General features: G+C 36.1%; 8 protein-coding genes across 8 annotated transcripts; 5 read left to right on the forward strand and 3 right to left on the reverse strand. All coding sequences in view use genetic code 12, as the record gives it.

The window, feature by feature from the left end:
• Window positions 1-64: 64 nt before the first annotated feature.
• DEHA2A04950g (DEHA2A04950p) lies at window positions 65-1,450 on the reverse strand (the record flags this gene model as incomplete). Its single annotated transcript, XM_456536.1, has 1 exon — window positions 65-1,450. The coding sequence occupies one exon, from the start codon at window positions 1,448-1,450 to the stop codon at window positions 65-67; it is 1,386 nt and encodes a 461-aa protein (XP_456536.2).
• A 563-nt stretch (window positions 1,451-2,013) lies between these two features.
• DEHA2A04972g (DEHA2A04972p) lies at window positions 2,014-3,177 on the forward strand (the record flags this gene model as incomplete). The annotated part of the gene is made up of 1 exon (XM_456537.1): window positions 2,014-3,177. The coding sequence occupies one exon, from the start codon at window positions 2,014-2,016 to the stop codon at window positions 3,175-3,177; it is 1,164 nt and encodes a 387-aa protein (XP_456537.2).
• A 42-nt stretch (window positions 3,178-3,219) lies between these two features.
• On the reverse strand, window positions 3,220-4,002 carry DEHA2A04994g (DEHA2A04994p; the record flags this gene model as incomplete). The annotated part of the gene is made up of 1 exon (XM_456538.1): window positions 3,220-4,002. The coding sequence occupies one exon, from the start codon at window positions 4,000-4,002 to the stop codon at window positions 3,220-3,222; it is 783 nt and encodes a 260-aa protein (XP_456538.2).
• A 186-nt stretch (window positions 4,003-4,188) lies between these two features.
• Window positions 4,189-6,567, forward strand: DEHA2A05016g (DEHA2A05016p; the record flags this gene model as incomplete). The annotated part of the gene is made up of 1 exon (XM_456539.1): window positions 4,189-6,567. One exon carries the CDS (start codon window positions 4,189-4,191, stop codon window positions 6,565-6,567), a length of 2,379 nt encoding a protein of 792 aa, XP_456539.2.
• Window positions 6,568-6,710: 143 nt separating this feature from the next.
• Window positions 6,711-9,545, forward strand: DEHA2A05038g (DEHA2A05038p; the record flags this gene model as incomplete). Its single annotated transcript, XM_456540.2, has 1 exon — window positions 6,711-9,545. One exon carries the CDS (start codon window positions 6,711-6,713, stop codon window positions 9,543-9,545), a length of 2,835 nt encoding a protein of 944 aa, XP_456540.2.
• Window positions 9,546-9,746: 201 nt separating this feature from the next.
• Window positions 9,747-12,110, reverse strand: DEHA2A05060g (DEHA2A05060p; the record flags this gene model as incomplete). Its single annotated transcript, XM_456541.2, has 1 exon — window positions 9,747-12,110. One exon carries the CDS (start codon window positions 12,108-12,110, stop codon window positions 9,747-9,749), a length of 2,364 nt encoding a protein of 787 aa, XP_456541.2.
• Window positions 12,111-12,336: 226 nt separating this feature from the next.
• DEHA2A05082g (DEHA2A05082p) lies at window positions 12,337-17,097 on the forward strand (the record flags this gene model as incomplete). The annotated part of the gene is made up of 1 exon (XM_456542.1): window positions 12,337-17,097. The coding sequence occupies one exon, from the start codon at window positions 12,337-12,339 to the stop codon at window positions 17,095-17,097; it is 4,761 nt and encodes a 1,586-aa protein (XP_456542.2).
• Window positions 17,098-17,257: 160 nt separating this feature from the next.
• Window positions 17,258-20,395, forward strand: DEHA2A05104g (DEHA2A05104p; the record flags this gene model as incomplete). Its single annotated transcript, XM_456543.1, has 1 exon — window positions 17,258-20,395. The coding sequence occupies one exon, from the start codon at window positions 17,258-17,260 to the stop codon at window positions 20,393-20,395; it is 3,138 nt and encodes a 1,045-aa protein (XP_456543.2).
• Between the last annotated feature and the right edge of the window lie 153 nt (window positions 20,396-20,548).

The raw sequence follows: 20,548 nt of genomic DNA on the forward strand, positions 1-20,548 counted from the left end.
GCTTTCTTAACCTGCAAAAGCCGATTCTTTTATGATGCAAAATTCTGTTATAGTTACCTTCTAACTAGAAGCTGAACTCAGAGAAGGTCTCATCTTGAGGCCTATCCTCTATGTTATTGACGTATTTGTTAGTCTTTTTGTAGCAAAACGTATCTTGTGAATAAAGAGAATAATTTTCGGGGTAATTGAAGTTTTTATTAGTAATTGTCGAAACTTTGCATGCCGTTGCTGAAGACGATATTGTAGATGTAGATTGAAATGATGAGGCCACCGAAGTGAATCTACTGGATAAAGAGTTATGGGATAATTTCCTATTCTTAAGAGAGAACACAGTAGAAAGATTTCCTATTTTTGGGGTTGCAGGTAGGAACAACTTAGTGGTATCAAAAACGCTTTTAGAACTACTTGGGGTACAGCTTGAAACCTTGGAGCTGTTGTTGGGGGTGAAAAGTTTGGTAACGTTTTCAAATAGATTGGATGATACATTGTCGCAATCTTTTGTAGTTGATTTTGTTGTGATTGAAAGGTCTGTGTTGGGTTTTTCATCGTCCGTATTATTCTCCTGGTTCACTAGCAGCTGCTTAGACTTCCACTTTTCGTGGTCGTAGGTTCTGGCGGTGTTCTTGAACATTTGGCTGCGTTCCCATTTTGCATGTAAATGTTTGGGCAAATTTTTGGGAGGTGGTTCGATGTGAAATTCATGATGGTATCTGGGAGTAAATTCTAGGCTTCCGTCGGGTGGAGTTTCTTTTCTAGGTGTAGACTGGGTTTTGTAATCAAGCAGTGATAAATTGACCTTGAGGTCCAAGTTTCCTGATAGAGAGTCTTCGGTGGATACAAACGACCTGTTGTCCAAAACACAAGATGCAATTGTTTTGGTGAGTTCTGGTGGAATCTCAAACATGGTCTCTGAGGAACCATTAGCAGTGGGGGGCTTTCTAGCAAGTCGATGAAGAATGCGTTCCTTTATGTATCTCGACGATAGTCTTTTGGACCCTGCCATTTTCAATACGCTATCTGGTCTGAGTGACTCGCTACCGATTTCATTCTGTGAATAAGAGTTTCTACCGGACTTGATCCTATTGAAAAAGGTATTCGATCTTGCTTGCTGCATTACACTGAAGAGCGAGTCATCACTATTTCCATGTTCCGTATCTTCATGTACGTCGATTTGATCCGGCTCAACATCAAAAATAGACGATGCTACATCATTTTGGTACACCAGGTACCTCGTACCCCATCCAGTAAACACAGCCTTAAACCTGTCCCGCTTCCTGTACGTTCGCCTTACTGGTGATATTTCAGTTCCATTACTCCTGCTTGCGAAGTGTCTATGGAACCTCCATAATTTCGCAGCTGAATAATTCGTTCCAACCGAAGCACTATCACCCACCAACGAGACGTTCGAAGTAGCTTTCCTTAACGTCGCAAAAGATCTTCTGGTCCTCATATGTATATGCTATTTTAAGTGTCCAAGTAATAAAATAATCTAGATCTAATCACTGATTAAAAATAAAACTTGCTTCCTACTTTGTGGATAAGGAACTTTTTGCAACTATTTGTGAATTACATTAATTTGTAAAAAAAATTAAAATTACATACAAATTCTTAGACTTAATATAAATTCAAGACAAGCGACAGTTCACTACGAATAAACCCATTAAGAAGTACATCTATTACATAGATGGAAAAACGTAATTTTATGATACAATTTATAGCCATGGAAGCTCGCTCTTCTGTGATTATATGAAATTATTAAATTATAACCACATATACTGAATTTTATAACACAATGAATTACCCATGTTTTTCACTAATAGTACTATCAGTATCGTATCGTATATCTTCGTAACATGATGCCAAATTCAATCAATTTAGTCTAAATGAACATTTCATGGAAATTCTCCTAATTTCGGACCGAATTGAATAACGTGAGCTCTCAAAAAATGATACATTTCAGGTTCTATAAAATATATACTAGGTTAAAGCATCGAAATTTGTAAGTGATACGTAATGGGAAAGCAATATATATCTACTGCAAGTGCATCGGATGCACACAAACTGGACATACTTGGATTGTCCGTGACTGATAGATATACAATCACTGTGTCGAGTGATGGATATGCTAATTTCTGGGATAATAAGAAATATGAATTACAAGAACCTAATGAGATTGTTGTTAAGCAGTTTGTAAATAAAATGGGAGTACATCATGTGGTAGCATATGAAAGTATTTTGCCAGCATCTCATGTGAAGATTGTGCTTATAGCATTTGCAAGCTTTGACGGATCGATTAGCTTCAAATACTTCATAAATGACGAGTTATCGAGCTTGACGGACGCTGAGATACCTTTTGGGGCGAACAGCGCAAATTGGAGTCCTTGCTTCTACAAAGACCCTGAGTCAAAGCAAGATTATTTTATTGTGACTCAGGCGAACGGATCAGCATTAGTGTATTATTTGAATATCGAATCGAGCAAAGATAGCGCAGATATAGGGATTAAGCTTGAGAAATTCGGAGACCTTAATAATGCCAATTCGTCGTTATTTCCAAATTCGGTGGCCGTTTCTCCCGGTGTCGATAAAAAGGTTGCAGTTGGTTATACCAATGGTGATGTGTTATTGTATGACTTAACCACATTAAAGCCAATTTATACGTTCCGGTCTACGGATTTACAAGTATCTAATAAATCTACATCCGCTAGTTCGATTCCAAGGGTTCTTGCGTTTTCACCAGGTGGATCATTATTAGCAGTTGCCCGTGATAACCAGTCCGCTGGTTCCATCACCTTGTATGACGTGAAATACGGGGAAAACGTAGGATCGTTGACTACTCCTTCCCATTCATCGAAAACAACCATCGGTGGATTTGCGCACGATGGATGGATTATGGGATTGAGTTTTGACGAAAGTGGTGAAATACTAGCCAGTTGTGCGTTCGATAACTGTGTAAGGATTTGGAATATTGAAACGAGAGAAAGGGAAGCAACTATTAATATATCCCCTAGTGACTTGGAAGGCACTAATGACAATGAATTAGATAATAGTATTGCCAGTGGGGTTCAATTTATTAAAAAAGGGATTAGAGCAGGTGCTAATGGCGATAGTAACGAGGGTTTATGTGTCGTTAGTTTTGATAGAGCAGTGAGATGGTATAGAGAAGCAGGAGGAATTTAGGTTATACATAAATTCAAGTATATAATTCGTATATAAACTAATCTAATAACCTAACCATCCACCATCTACGACCAATGTTTCACCAGTAACGTATCTACTGGCTTCAGAACACAAGAAAACAGCAGGGCCTTGGAAATCATCCATATTACCCCATCTTCCGATAGGAATACGAGAGATAAGTGTTTCGCGTCGCTTTGGATCAATTTGCTCTGTAAGGTTAGTAGAAATGTATCCCGGAGCAATTGAATTCACTCTAATACCTTTCAGGGACCAGTCATTCGAGAGAGCTGCAGTGAATTGCTTTATACCCCCCTTAGTAATCGCATACGCGGTAGAGTCAACTCCTCCTTGAAATGAACATAATGAAGCTGTGAACACAATCTTCCCTTTAGTTTTAGTTTCTAACATCTTACATCCGATTGCCTTCGTAAGCTTAACAGGGATATTCAAGTTAACTCTCAAAACTTCGTCGAATTTGTCCTGAGGAAACTCGTCGAACGGGAAACGATTATTGATACCAGCATTATTAATCAAAATATCGATCTTTCCACTTACTGACTTTTTAAACGCTTCAGTTGCAATCTTTGCTACCAAGTCATCTTCATTACCCGTTCCAAAATCAGCTTCAATTGAGCTGATTTTGACTTTTGGATTAACTTCCTGTAAAACTTTAATTGTATTCTCTAATGGTTTCTCGGATCTGTATGTTAAGATAATCTGATCAATATTTGCATCCGCTAAACCCTTGGCCATCCCCAAGCCGATACCATTAGTACCACCGGTTATCAACGCAACTTGTCCTTCTAATGAAAATAATGATAACATTTCAATTAAATCCTTTCTCTAAATTCGATAGTTGAGAAGAAGATGAAATCTCTAGACCATATACGGTCCTCCACAAATTTATACTTCGCGGACTTCTTTATGTTGAGGTGTAGGATCTAAAATTTTCTTTTTGCTTCGTATAGATAAGCTGACATACATCGACTACTTTAGAAGACACATGGAGGAATGGAGATAGGAGAAGATATTTTCGACCGAAACAAGAGGAATTTGGAAGTTGTGTCTGAAAAGCTAAACCAATTAATTGATAGGGAAGTTGTAAATAAACAAACATTACTCGAGGACCTTTCATCGCTTGTTGCCAAAACAGGAGTTGATGAAGCACAATTGAATAGTTTACTTGATTTGGTATTTGATTTAAAAACTCCGACATTCTTGAAGTCTACGCAGAAAAGGTTTATTATCAAGAATTTGCTTATACCGAATGGGAATTATAAATTGTCTAAACATATTGCATATCGAATAATTAGTAGTATTGGAGTACCACAAATATATTATAAAAATGGGAAGGAATCAAAACTGAAGAAGTTATCTACAGGTATTCAGATATGCCTTCTTGAATGGTTGATATGTTCTTACCACTTATTTGGGAGTAAAGTGTTCAATAATTTAAGCATGATAACAATTTTAGTCAATTATTTGTCCTACGAATTCCTGAGGCCCTACGTGGCAAACCTAATCTTCCTAAGTGTACTGAATAATAACAGAATGTTTAAAACATACTTCATGCCGAATACAACACACAATATTGCTCCATTTAAACCCTGGCATGTTCAATGTGTAGTTGATCTATTCAATAAGTTTCCTATGGATGAGCACTTGAAAAGCTTGTTAATTTTATTCAAGTCACAATATCCCAGTATTGATTTTACAAACTTTGCAAGAAATGATAGTTATCATTTAAATAATTTGGGGACTTTGAATCCAAGGATATTTGTATACCCAAATTTCAATTATTTGGATAAATTGAGAGATATTCAGGCCATCAACGGTGGGATATTAACTAAAGAACAGCTTGGACAAGAACAAATTATCAATGATAATCTAAGATATTACGACAATTTTAGTGCTTCTGTCAAGAAGCGCAAAAGAATTGGAAACACTCAAAAATTAGCCGATGTCCCTGATCTTGATGTGATCGAATTTGGAAACAGTTCGAATAGATCTAGTAGTGTCTCTATAAACGATATACACTCACTCGACAGCTTAATCGGTAATTTTGAGAACATAAGACTCATCAATATAAATGCATTATTTAACCCACAGAAATTTGGAAATAGTCGATACATTTCTGATAAATTCAAAAAATTCTATTTTGTATTACAAGGTTTAAGCGTTGATGTTGAACAATGGGAAAAATCAATACGCAAGTTAGATTATTACATTCGACTAAGCATTTTAGATAATAATTTATCGATAAGAGATTTGGATATATTATGTGACAAAATAGCTGATTTTTTCTCATTTACTTTGGGCTTATTGTTTTTACCTCTGATAAAGGACTATTTATGCTTCAAGTTTGATTCACCAATATCCAGCGATAACGAATACATCCACAAGTTTGAGAACCTAGCTCAAAGGCTAAAATTTTTGAAATATTTACCCGTTTTGGAATTTGAGGAGTTCAATGAAGATATAATCCAAAACATATTAACAGTATTTGATGAAAAATCGCACATCAATGCAAAAAAATCGAGACGTGAACAGGCATTTATTACGTTTATTAATGAATTGGTCTCCCTATTTTCCACTTGGTATTCAATTTATGCTCAAAATTCAGATCTAGAACTAAAATCAGCTATTTTTAAAAATATCAATGGTTCATTACCCATAATATACAAAGTTCTAGTCGAAAAATTTACTGAGTCGTCAATTACCTTGCAGATTCTGTTATTAAGGATCTTCACATTTATTCAATCCCTCGATTCCTATCATCTTAATGAATTTATCAATGCCCTGACTATAGTATTACCACAAAGCTTGTTTTACCCTTTAATTTTATCAAATAACCCCCTTATAATGTCTGAAGCTTGTGGATATATGGCGTTTTGCAAGACATATAAGTTTAAGGAACATGATACTGCCTATAAAAATTTACAGAATTCATATATCATGGATACACTTAACTTCATATGGCGTGACAAATCTTTTTACTATGATGAAGATTCAACTGCATTTAGTAGGGCCATGTTCTTGGATCCTGAATTTTTAAAGAATTTACGGAAATTGAATATTTTCAATTTCTCAGAATTGCTCAGTTTACATACTGTTGGCAACATATTTCATAATCCATGCTGGTCCTTTATCACTACCCAGTTAATAAGAGAATTAGAAGACAAGACTGAGAACATAACTATACGACATGCCGGACCAATAACAGAAGAGAGTGTGAGCAAACTAACGCATATTTCTGGTGTTGAATGGCTTCCTATGAATTACGACGAACTTAAATTGCAAGTTTTGCGTTCGTTAGATTCATTAGGGTATACTGGCATAGCCGATTTATTATTTAGTTCTCTAAAGACCTTAATGAATAAAAGAAATTAGTAGCATAAATAGATAGATTATAATGAGTTTGATGATTGTCCGTAATTCTATGTCTCGCACAAAAATTTATTCTGCCTAACGAATTGTGGAAAATTAAGATTCTATGAATACATAACTCACAACTTACCATTGCTGCCATCAGGATGTTGAGTATAAGACAACTGGCACATATACGGGCTCCTATAATAAGGAAATGTGTTGGAATCCTGAAACTGACACTGCGTTATTCTTCGGTAGATACGAATCAGTCAACTAAGACTCAAATAAATTTAAATGAACTTGATGGTAAATGGGCTGAACGTTGGAGGAACATGTCGCCTAATGGATCATTACATCCAAGCAAACATATGGTGGATGAACTGGCCGAACCATTTTATTGTTTGTCTATGTTTCCTTATCCATCCGGTATGCTTCACATGGGTCACCTTAGGGTCTACACTATTAGTGATGTCATTGCCAGATTTAAAAGACTTAAAGGGTATAATGTCATTCATCCTATGGGGTGGGATGCATTTGGGTTACCAGCGGAAAATGCAGCTGTAGAAAGAGGGATAAATCCGGCTATTTGGACTGATAGTAATATCCAAAAGATGAAAGAACAAATGAGTTTAATGCTAGCAGATTTCGATTGGGATAGAGAAATCTCTACATGTTCTCCTGACTATTATAAATGGACACAAAAGATCTTTTTGCTTCTATTTGAACACGGTTTAGCATATAGAAACGAAGCCGAGATAAATTGGGATCCAGTAGACCAGACTGTTTTAGCTAATGAGCAAGTTGATTCCGAAGGAAAATCATGGAGATCGGGTGCGCTAGTTGAGAAAAGGAATCTTGAGCAATGGTTTATTGGTATCACTAAATATGCAAAGGACTTAAATGAAGATTTAAAAGTTTTAGACAAGTGGCCCGACAAGGTAAAGTCGATGCAGAGCCATTGGATTGGTGAATCACAAGGAGCTGAGATTAAGTTTTTAACAAACGATAATCAGTTTTCCGAAATACAAGTCTTCACTACTAGACCTGACACTTTGTTTAGTGCTCAATTTATTGCTTTGGCATTAAACCACCCATTGGTTGAGAAATATGCTGCAGATGATCCTAAATTGGCTCAATTCATAAAGAACTGTGAAAATTCGGCAATTGATTCTAAGGAAGGTTATTTAATCGAAGATGTAAATGTTTCCATTCCGATTACGGTAAATAATGAAAAAAATCATAAATACGATATGCGTGTCTATGCTGCTCCTTATGTTTTAGGAACATACGGACATGGGGCGGTTATGGGATGTCCAGCACATGATGAACGTGATTTTGAGTTCTGGAAACTTCATAATCCAACTATTGCACCTTTGCAACTGGTAGGTAGTCTTGAACCAAACAAGAATGAAAACAATGTTCTTTATACCAATAAACGGGGTATTTTATATGATAGCTCCGTTTTACCTAATGGGGTACAGGATTTAGGAAAATATAATAGGAAATCTACAAGCAAGGCTGCACATGATATAGTGGAAACATTAGAAAGATATAATTTAGGGTCAAAATCAATCCAGTATAGGATCAGGGACTGGTTAATTAGTAGACAAAGATACTGGGGAGCGCCAATTCCTATTGTACACTGTGACAGTTGTGGGCCCGTCGCTGTTCCAGATGACGAGCTACCAGTAATGTTGCCAGAAATTGAAGGACAAAGTTTTGGAAAAGGTAATCCACTAGCCAAGCTTGATGAGTTTGTAAATACGAAATGTCCCTCTTGTGGAGGTAATGCTAAAAGAGACACTGATACAATGGATACATTTATGGATTCATCATGGTATTTCTTTCGTTATACTGATCCTACAAATACTCAATTACCATTTGACCATGCGATAGCCAGCAAGCACATGCCAATTGATATGTATATTGGAGGTGTCGAACACGCAATTTTGCATTTATTATATTCGAGATTTATTTCTAAATTTTTGGGTGATATTGGTTTGTGGGATGGCAAAGATCATAGACATGAACCAATAAAGCAATTGGTAACGCAAGGTATGGTACATGGTAAGACTTATACCGATCCAGAAAGTGAGAGATTTTTGAAACCTGAGGAACTAGATTTGTCGAATGTAAATGAACCTAAAATAATCAAATCGGGTTTGCTTCCAAAAATTTCATTTGAAAAAATGTCCAAATCTAAATACAATGGTGCAGACCCCTCAGAATGCATAAAAAAGTATGGCGCTGATGCAACAAGAGCACATATGCTTTTCCAAGCGCCAATATCCGATATATTAAATTGGAATGAAGAACAGATTCATGGAATTGACCGTTGGCTCCGAAAGGTAGTGAATTTGAATGATGTAATTGCTGAATCAATGTTAAATGACAATGGGAGAACAAATAATGATAACTGTACTGAATACCAAAATATTCAATTAAATGATATTACTTATGAAACCATTAAATTTAATGAGACGGAATTTGAGTTGTATAATGATGCCCAGAATTATGTTGAAAGTGTTTCAAAGGCCATTGAAATTGATTTTTCGTTTAATACAATAATATCTGATTTTATGAAATTTACAAACTCAATTTATGCAGCAATAAAGTCAAAAGATTACGTGAATTCTAATTTGTTGCTTGACTCGTATAAGAGATTACTCATAATTATGGCACCAGTAACTCCTTGTGTTGCTGAGGAATGTTGGGAACAGATATCGAAGTCCATAAGAACTCCCTGGTCATCGATATTCTTCCAAAAATATCCTAAAGTAAACCATATTGAATCTTCATATACCTCATATAATGTATTTGTTAATGGGAAAGCAAGAGCCCTGTTTAAAGGACAAAAATCCTTAGTGACTATGGACGAGCATGAAATATTACAGGAGGCTTTAAGACATGGCTCAATTAGCCAATATGTTCCTGATGGCGTGGTTAAAAAGATGATTGTTAAACCTGGAATGATAAGCTTGCTCACTCCAAAGAAATAGATATACTTGAATAGATATACTTGTAAATAACCCGATGTAAATAATATTCAATTTAAATATTAATTAATTTCAAACAAGTTAGAATATTAACTTATCTTATTCATATAGCATTAATATATGTACAACTGCTATATAAGTAAAAAAGTCTATTTTACACTATTTACATCTTGAATGTTTTGATTGTATACTAACATTCTTGCATTAATATCCACGTTCCATGACGTACCTCTTAAAATCCTTACGTCTAATTTTACCTTCATAATTGATTTGAGCCCGCTTAGCAATCCCTCTAATACTTTTACAGGCATCACTATGATCGATATCGGAGGCGGCTTGGTACAATTCCCTTAGTTCTTTCCAAGTCCACTTGAATTGATATTCTGTACTCAATAATATTGCTAAAGCGTCATCTAGCAAATTCATCTTTGTCAAACATGAAACCATCGCATTTGCGAACTGAAAATCAAGGGCGTCCTTGGTTGAACGGGATAGGTCTTTAAAATTTGAAGTTTTTCTAAATGTCCCTCTTTCTGACCAAATCCTTTGAGCAAATTTATAATTTTTAAATCTTGCAGCAGCTTTCAACGCTATAACGTACGACAAGGACGTACGCGAAATCTTTCTATTTCCTAAACCAATATTACTACCAACATCCTTTAAAAGTGGAGACTTTGTGATAGACATTTCATCAAATTTACTTTGCACACTAGAAACTGATTCACCATCTGTTTGAGAAATATCAGTGTTTGATGATATAGAGTCAGGAAGCTCTTCAATAATTATCCTTGTATCGTTCGATAATCCTGTCCTATCAAGGAATGTCGAGCTATCATATCTGTCTATGAAGTCATTTAATCTACCCATTACTGCTGCAATGTTTAAAAACGTATTAGCGCAGTCAGTATTGACAAACAGCGGATTAAACATTAAAGTGTGTGCCCACATAGCACTAGACTCCGCCATAATTTCCTCCTTAGATGTTAAGTCAAGAACGGGCAAGAATGGAATACCATTTTGTGCAGAAGCTGGGAACAAGTTTACGTCTGAAAGAATATTTCTTCTAAAATTTCTTCCCTTTTCGTGGAAAGTGATCGGAGGCAACTCAATTGATTGGCCTGGCTGAGAAACTTGACTTTTGGAGTATGCTAGTAATAAAAAGGAGAATGATCTTGGGGTGATAGCATTGGATTCATTCAATTTGCTATAAAATGCTCTAGAAAGCGCAACATCACCATCTTTCGCAGATAAGTAAAGCATATATTCAAACGTGTTCAATGTTGGTTCCCAGTTGTTATTATAGATATCGAAAATAAAATCCCATGCTTTGAAACGCAACTCTGGCCTGGATGTACATCCACGAGCTAATGCAACCATTATTCTTTGGTTTATCTCAATTTTTTCCGTAATCATCTCTCTATATAAATCTAATGCTTTTTCGATGTTATCGTTATTTACATATGATACGATAATATCTTGGTATGCCCTTGTATCTGGTTTTGTCTTTTGAGATAAAAATTTCATGGAATCAAAAATTTCAACAGCTTGTTTATGATCATTAGCTTTATAAACACATGTAGATAAGATGTTGGAAAACGTCTTCTGTGAAGGTTCCAACTTATTTTGTTTCATCTCACTCAAGCACATGTTAATCTTCTCTAGATTGTTATTTTTACCATAGGCTTGAATCATTAACTCGTACGTTTCCCTTGATAGTTTTCCCTTTTTATTGATTTTAGTTATATGATTACAATATTGCTCAATTTGAGCTATGCTTTCATCCGATAAGTACCCCCCATGTGATAAACCTGCGATGAAGACGTTTATAATCTTAGAAGACTTTTTCACATTACCTTCTTCTAGAAGCTGTTCTAACACGGGTATGAGATGGCTGATTTGCTCTTTCGGTATAGAGTAAATGAACATTCTAATGTCTCTTTCCGGTAAACCTTGGAATCCTCCACCTTCTTTGAGTTGTTGCAACACCATAGTCCAATTAATATTTGTCTTAGAAACCAAAAACTTGATAGCTAACCCTAACCTCTTCGTAATGGACTCGGGCATATCTATTGCTGGTGTAATTAACGAGTGATTTGACGCATTAAATGGCTCTGGCTGTTTTTCGATACCACTAAGGCTAGGACTATTTTCAGGCAATGAAGCTAACTTTTCTTTACCGACTTCGAGCGAGCCATATATCTTTTCCGCATCTCTATTCACCTCAGATGGCATGGGAATTTCTTGAAGCTTTTCAATATCTTCCTTTTTCTTAATTATTCGAGCCACACTTGCGGTTAATGATTTCAACTCTTTCAACCTTCTTTCATATTCTACTTCCTGTTGCTTCATTTTACGTTCAAAGTCTGAATCCACCCACTCGCTCAATTTTTCCTTATTATTTACTGCACCGCCATCGTTAGAACCTTTCGATTTCCTCAATGTTGGCTTACCTTTCTGTGATCTAACTACGAATATATTTCGCGAGCTATATATCGATCCCTGCAACCCTGATATTCTCGGTATAGTCCGACTCATGCATCTCTTTTTTACAGAGAGCCTTAACATCATTAAAAGGCGCTAATTTGAATTTGTATAGTGTCAGTATCGATAATAAAAGTATTCAATTGAACTGCAAAAAATAGCTTATAGAGAAAAAAAAATTTCATGGTAAATATGCGACATTTATTGATGTAACGAGTTCACGACATTTATATATTATAATATATATTATACTACTACCATTGGATTAGTGCTTTATATTAGGACAGAAAAGAATATTGAAATATAATAAGTTATGTCGTCGTCGACAGTGGTGGGATCAGCTCCAGGAAGAAATAGAGGTAATTCAAACGCTAACCTTCATCCAGATATAGGATCAGTGTCTGCGACAGATGCAAATGCTATCACATCTAGCAAACCTTATAATTCTTCAACACCCGTTGGATCGGCAGGAGGATCGTCTTTTCCAGGGGGAATTGCGCACGATATACCTCCGGATATGAGTTTACTATTACAAGAACTAGAGGAGGATTTCACAGTAAATAAGACAATAGACCAATGGACATATATTAATAGAAGAGAAGAAATTATGCAATCAGTCAACAAACTTCATCAGCAACAGCAAAGTAATATTGAGCTTGATTCCAGCATGCTTGAAAAACCATTATACCCCCGTAAAGCAGCGGAAATTATGAACGAGAATAATCTTTCTTCTGGTTATCTCATGGGAATATTAGCCAATAGAGCAAGGATCTACAAGGCAGAAGTAGCGTTTTCTGTACTTGATGCGAAGGGGAAAGAAATCTCATCCATAACCTGGGAAAAACTATACACGAAAGCAGTCAAAGTTGCGCATGAGATAAACAAAATGGCTCTTAAAAATAGTGATACAGTGGTATTATTATATAAAGACGGAGAAGTATGTGAATTCGTTGTAGCAATGTTCGGCTGTTTTATGGCTGGAGTAACAGCGATTCCGATTCACCAAGATATCTCTTTGCATGAGGTATTAGATATAATCAATTTAACATCAACTAAATTGGTATTGTATTCTGATACCGTGGCAAAAGAGTTAGACAAATTAAATGCTACAGGTCAGAAAATAATATGGCCACCTAAGTTGATACGCTGGAAGACGACAGACTTTGGGTCAGCCAAAAAATCGGATTTGGCGACTTGGACCAATAAAATATCCCAGCAGCAACAAGCACCCCGTGAATCGAAATCGGATTTGGCATATGTTGAATTTTCAAGGTCACCAGTTGGTGAACTAAGAGGTATCGCTCTAAGTCATAGAACTATTGTTCACCAAATGAATTGTCTTGACATAACATTACTGAGCTTACCCGAATCAGGTGGAGGTCTTCAAAGAAGTTATAAAGAGTACAAAGGAAACAAAAAGGTTGTCTTAGCGACCTTGGATATAAGATTCTCTATTGGGTTAATTTTAGGGATCTTATTTACTGTATATTCTGGAAATATGCTTGTTTGGGTACCTCAAAAGGTAATGGAAGTTCAAGGTTTATATGCGAATATTTTATCGAAGTGTCGAGCATCGTTATTACTAGCAGACTATCTTGGTTTGAAAAGAGTTACGTATGATTATCAGCAATCTCCGAATTCTACAAGATATTATTCTAAAACTCAGAAAGTCGATTTTTCATCGGTGAAATGGGTGTTAGTCAACGCACTAACAATTGACGGTGAGTTTATTGAAATATTAGCTCAAAGATATTTAAGACCATTAGGATGTCAAGAACCAGAGAATGCAATCATTCCAATGTTGACTTTGAGTGAATATGGTGGTATGGTCATTTCTTTGAGAGATTGGCTAGGCGGGAAGGAAAAATTAGGTATTGAAGATGCTGACGAATCTTCATCTAGTGAATTATCAGCTGTTTCAATAGACAAGGAAGCATTATCAAGAAATATAGTTAAAGTTGTTGACACTGCACCGTCATCTTCAGACGAAAATTCTGCGGATACATTGAGGGTTGATGCGTTTGGGTTTCCATTACCCGATGCAACATTGGCAGTTGTCAATCCAGAACTGTCGTTATTGGTAACTAAAGGTGAACTTGGAGAGATTTGGATAGATAGTCCATGTCTTTCTGGGGGTTTTTATGGCTTACGAAAGGAATCAAAGCTGATTTTCCATGCTAAATGCCGTGATGCTAATGGAATTCTTGAAATGGACTTCTTGAGAACAGGATTATTAGGATTCACTTACAATGGCAAGATTTATGTACTTGGCCTATACGAAGATAGAATTCGTCACAGAGTGAGTTGGATCGATCAAAAACTCTATTACAAATTAAAGAAAAACTTGATAATAGGGAATGGCTTCAGATATCACTATTCTTCACACTTGCTAGCGACATTAGCTAGTGAAGTTAGAAATGTATATGATTGTACCATATTTGATGTGTTTATAGGTAATGAGTATTTACCAGTTGCAATCATCGAAGCAGAAGTTATTAGAAAAAGTGTTGATCCTAACAATAACGATAATGCTGTAACTGGAGGAGGAAAGGCACAAAATAATTCTGGTGATGGAAGTCAGGCAAACTCAGCTGTGCCCTTGAATGAGCCAGTATTGAATTCAATTGCCCAGAAATGTTTCGATACTTTGTATAAACACCATTTCTTGAGACTATATTGCGTTCTAATTGTTGACTGTGATACTTTGCCTAAGATCATGAGAAGTGGTGGAAGAGAAATTGCGAATATGCTATGCAAAAAGAGATTTTTGGAAGGATCATTAAAGGCCGAATATGTTAAATTTTTCGTCAGCAAATCTATAAGTATGATTCCTCACGGAGAAGATGTAATTGGCGGCATTTGGTCCCCTTACGTTTCACGATTAAGAAACTCTGCATTATCGAGGTTTCCAAACCAATTTTCTGCAGTCGATTACCGTGAAAAATCCATAGATGATAAGACTGGTGCTCCATTAACCGATTTTAAATCTATATTAGATATTTTGAAATTCAGAGTAGCTAGTGCAGGTGATGCTATCGCATTTCAGAGTATCGATAATAGTGGTAAATCTGCCTCGAAGCCATTAACATGGAAGAAGTTTGAACATAGAGTCTATGCAGTTTGTAGTTATTTGATTGATAAACTTTCTATTAAGCCTGGGAAGTACATCATTTTGATGTATTCATTATCAGAGGAGTTTGTGATCGCAACTTATGCTTGCTTGATATGCGGTGTAATCCCAATTCCTATGTTACCATTTGACTCTAACAGAATTGGAGAAGATTTTCCAGCTTTTGTGGGAGTTATAAGAGACTTTGATATTCATGAAATATTTGTAAATGAAGAAGTTGAAAAGTTCTTGAAGAATGGCCCAGTCGCAGATGCGCTAAAGAAAATGAATAATAAAAAATCAACAATTCATAAGATAAAGAACACCGGCAAATTAACGAAAGTTTCCAACATTGCATCGTTAAACTCTAAGATTAAAAGATACCAAGGAGAATCCAACTTTAGAGATGATAAGACCATTGCAATGGTTTGGTTAAATTTCACGTCAGATCATTATAGAGTTGGTGCTACTTTGAGTCATAAAAACATAATTGGAATTTGCAAGGTATTCAAAGAGACTTGTAACCTATCATCGAATTCTTCCATAGTCGGATGTGTCCGTCATTCATCTGGGATTGGATTTGTACAGGCGGTATTCTTAGGGGTTTTCTTGGGAACCACAACATACCTAAGTTCACCAGTTACTTTTGCAGAAAACCCGTTGGCATTTTTCCTTTCATTGGCACGTTATAAAGTTAAGGATGTCTTTGTGACCGAGCAAATGTTGAAATACGCAGCACTAAAGTTTACGCCTAAAGGTTTTAATTTAGCTAATTTGAAAAACATGATGATAAGTACTGAAGGAAGAGTCGAAATAGATTTATTAAGAAAAATTGCTAAAGTTTTTCAACCTACGAAATTAAGCGCAGCTTCTATGTCGTCAGTTTATACCCATTGTTTTAATCCAATTATATCTACTAGGTCATATATGACTGTTGCACCTGTTGATTTATATTTGGACCCAATTGCATTAAGACAAGGATACATTTCCGCAGTAAATCAGGTTGATGTCCCCAACGCGTTACATATTCAAGATTCGGGTATGGTACCTGTTTGTACAGAAATTGCTATCGTTAACCCTGAAAATAATATGATCTGTAAAGAGGGTGAGTTTGGTGAAATATGGGTTTGTTCGGAGGCCAACCTTACTTCATTTACCAATGGACCAAATGGCCCAATTGACAACTTCAGTAGACAACAGTTTTTAGGAAAGATCCAAGATGGTAATCCTGAAATGACTTACTTGAGGACTGGTGATTTAGGATTTTTACATCACATATCTATTACAAAGAATAGTAATAATGACAATACCAACCAACCAGAGAGCACCTCATTCCAACCCCTCTTCGTCCTAGGAAAAATAGCAGACACGTTCGAAGTGATGGGATTACATCATTTTCCAATTGATATTGAAAATACTATTGAATCTTGTCATGTTGATATTTTTAAGAATGGTTCATGTATTTTCAAATGTGCTGAATACACAATTGTCGTATGCGAATCGAGAAGAATGAGAAATTTTGCATCTTTGGTCCCATTGATCGCAAACACAGTCCTCAGCAAACATCATATTATAGTGGATATTGTTGCATTTATGAAAAAGGGTGAATTCCCAATATCAAGGTTAGGCACTAAACAGAGAGCTAGGATAATAGATGCATGGGTCCAAGGCATTCTTCCTGTTACGGCACTGTATGGGGTTAATTATGGTGAAAGCAATATGACAAAGCTTGTAAAAGAGATTGACGCTGTTGCCAGAGACCACCCTATAACAGGATTAAAGAATCCTGCTCTTTCATTTTATGATCTTGACTTGGTTGATGAATATGAAGATATTTTTGATGGAAATCAACATGGCTTGGCCCTTAATGATGGTAATTTTGATATTGTGGATAAACGGAAAGCAGTTTTTTCAATGTCAAATAATAGTTCAGTGTCTGATGAATCTTTACCTGTTCATAAATGAGCTACTGTGTTTATTATATTTTGTAAATTATGTCTATTAATGAATTCTATTTATTGTATGTGGTCGTGTAGAAATGATCAATCAAAAATTAATTTTGACTAGAAAAAAGGTGTAACTAGATTCATACTCTATAAAAATTGAATAAAAACAAAAGGCAATCATGTCCTACGACAGAAAAAGGCCAATAAGCCCTCGTACCATAGATAAAGGGAATAATGGAGGATTTGGAATTGCTAAATTGTTTAATTTTTTGAAACCCAGATCATCACAACAATACAAGCAACAAAAGCAGAGACAGAACCAAATTCCATCAAGAAACCAACAAGATGCATCGCATATAGAGACAGATCCATTGGTTAATAATTTTTCATCCAGTAGAAAAAGAACATTATCGATTCAATCACTCCATAATAATGATGTTGTTCCACGCTCATCTACTTTGAATTCTAATTTTGGATCCTATACAAACTATTATGATAACTTGAAGAATGAGAATGAAGTATTAGATAATGATTTAGAAAGGAGATTGAGCACAGAATATGGCAGTGATTTAGTTAAGGAAAGTATTCTTCCAACAAGTAAACCGGAATTTCGAGAGAGAGATGACTCGCCAATGTCAGGTTTAATGAAGCCTAGACCATCAATATTACCCGAAATCAATGAAAAAGAAAATCATGAGGATATGCCACTTATAATAGAACACGAATTTGCTCCACTATACAAAGATAGTGATGGGAATCTTGTTAGACCGCCGTTTATAAACTTAGATCCCAGGGAAAGGTATCATGTTTTGCAATTAAAAAAGTCTATCCAAGCTTCAGAATCTTTACAGAATAGAATAAAGTATATGGTTAACCCTAACGAAACTCAATCTAAACCACTTTATGAGACGAACAAAGTTGAGACCTCGACACAAACTCATGATTTAAATTATTTAGAGAATTCGTTAAATCTTTCTGGGTTGAAGAGAAGACTACTGTCAAAGAAAGAATGTACTAAGAATAAAAGGGCAAAAAATTCCAAGGGTTATTTTACTGGAGAGTTTTTATATGATGACATTGAAAGCAATGAAAAGTCTAAGGATAAATTACACGGATATCTTGGAGACGTGACTAAGCCTAAGTTTAATAATACTACAGCTATAAGTAAGAATGACAAATCAGCAAGCGTACAACCTCGTAAAGATGAAAGCCAAATATTCAATAGGTTTAGTAACCAGAATGTTAAATCTACAGATAATAGAATTGGACTTGATAATTCTTTATTGAACAACGAAAAAGTAAACGTCTCGTTGGATTCTGACTATGTTACAAACGCAGAGAAGATATCAAATATAATTAAATTGAAAGCGGATAGTTCAAATAAACCAAAGGAAAAAGAGTTGGTTCAACCGAGCTCAGGATTTAAATTTTCTATTAATTCCAATGATATTAATTCTATTATTAATAAGAAGCAGGAAGACGATGAATTAGTAAACAAGTCTAATGAAACCTTAAACAAAGATGGAGATGGGACAAAACCCTCATTTTCATTCGGCGCTTCTGCAGAAAAGAAGGATAACACAAATCAGTCATTATTGTCTTTTGATTCATCTGGAGTGAAAAAGGACTTTTCAAGTGAACCGGCATTTTCATTTGGCGCTCGTAATGAGCTGGATGGAACATCTGAACCAACGTTAAAGCGTGGTAGGGTTTCAGAAGAGAAAGGAGTGACAAAGCCTGCTCTCTCTTTTGGAAAACCTACTGAAAAGAAAGATGATTTGGCGAAACCAACGTTCTCTTTCGGCGAGTCCGCGGATAAGAGCAATGGGACAAGTAAACCAAAACTTTCGTTTGGTGCACCGTCTGAAAATACTGATAACAATAAACCTCCAGTTTCCTTCGGAAGTTCAAGCGAAAAGGATAATTCAAATATTACGAAGACTACATTTTCTTTCGGAGCGACATCTGATAAGAAAGAAGATGTAATGAAGCCGTCTTTATCATTTGGAGCCTCAGCGAACAAAAATGATGGTATCCCTAAGCCGACATTTGCTTTTGGTGCATCTTCTGAGAACAAGGATGACAGCAATTCTGCTGGAAAAACAGACGAAAAAACGGATAATGCTATCAAGCCTTCGTTCACTTTTGGAATGTCGACTGAAAAGAACGATACTCCTAAGCCAGCATTTACATTTGGAGCATCTACAGAAAAGAAAGAGGATACTACAAAGCCAGCATTTACATTTGGGGCTGGCACTGATAAGAAAGATGTTATTCCTAAACCTACACTCACATTTGGGGCTGGCACTGATAAGAAAGATGTTATTCCTAAACCTACACTCACATTTGGGGCTGGCACTGATAAGAAAGAGGACACTACAAAGCCAACATTTACATTTGGAGCATCTTCAGAAAAGAAAGAGGACACCACAAAGCCAACATTTACATTTGGAGCATCTTCAGAAAAGAAAGAGGACACTACAAAGCCAGCATTTACATTTGGAGCCGGAACCGAGAAGAAAGATGATAGCCCTAAACCTGCGCTCACCTTTGGAGCTGACACCGAGAAGAAAGAAGAAACACCCAAACCTGCTTTCACATTAGGAGCTGGTAGCGAGAAGAAGGAAGAAACAACCAAACCTGCCTTCACATTTGGGGCGCCTAAAATCAACGAGACTCCAAATCCTGCGTTTACATTTGGTGCCAACGAAAAGAAGGAGACAACACCATCTTTTTCGTTTGGCGAGAAACCTGCTGGTGGCATTGGTGCCCCATCCTTTGGTGCATTGAACCAAAATAAGGACTCTGCACCCAAGCCATTTGAGAAACCCACTGCACCATTTGGAAGTGGAAGTACAACTCCAAACTTCAGTTTTGGAAGCAGAGATTCTACTCCCAAACCAAATTTCTCATTCGCAAGCGGTACTGGTGCAAATGCTATGCCCTCGAATGCACCACAGCCTAATAATTTATTTAATTTTACTGGGACTGTGAACAAGGAGGGAACTCCAGATCCTGCGTCTATATTCGGGGGTGGTGCTAACAATATGAATACGAGTAATATACAGAATGGCGTAAACGGTTTGAATAAATCAGCTGAATCTTCTCCATTTGGATTTAATGCTCACCAGAGTACACCAGATTTTAAATTTGCAAATGGTATTCAACAACCCCAATTTAATTCTGGACTTCCAGCTGATATGAATAACCAGAGCTTCAACTCAACATCTGGAATGACCCCTCCTACATTATCAACAACCCCTCCTATTATCAAGAGCAATCGAAAAATTGCCCAAATGAGACTGAGAAGAAGATGATAATAATAGTTCATGTGACTTCTATTTATCAGAATAATTCATATGCGTTTCTATTATTTACGTGAATTACCCCGATCATACTTCATAGATTTATAATTGTAATATAAATGAACCGTAATTCTATATATGAATGCCCGGAGCCTGTTGTAGTGA

The sequence above is a fragment of the Debaryomyces hansenii genome (assembly GCF_000006445.2).
Source record: "Debaryomyces hansenii CBS767 chromosome A complete sequence".
NCBI lineage: Eukaryota > Fungi > Ascomycota > Pichiomycetes > Serinales > Debaryomycetaceae > Debaryomyces > Debaryomyces hansenii.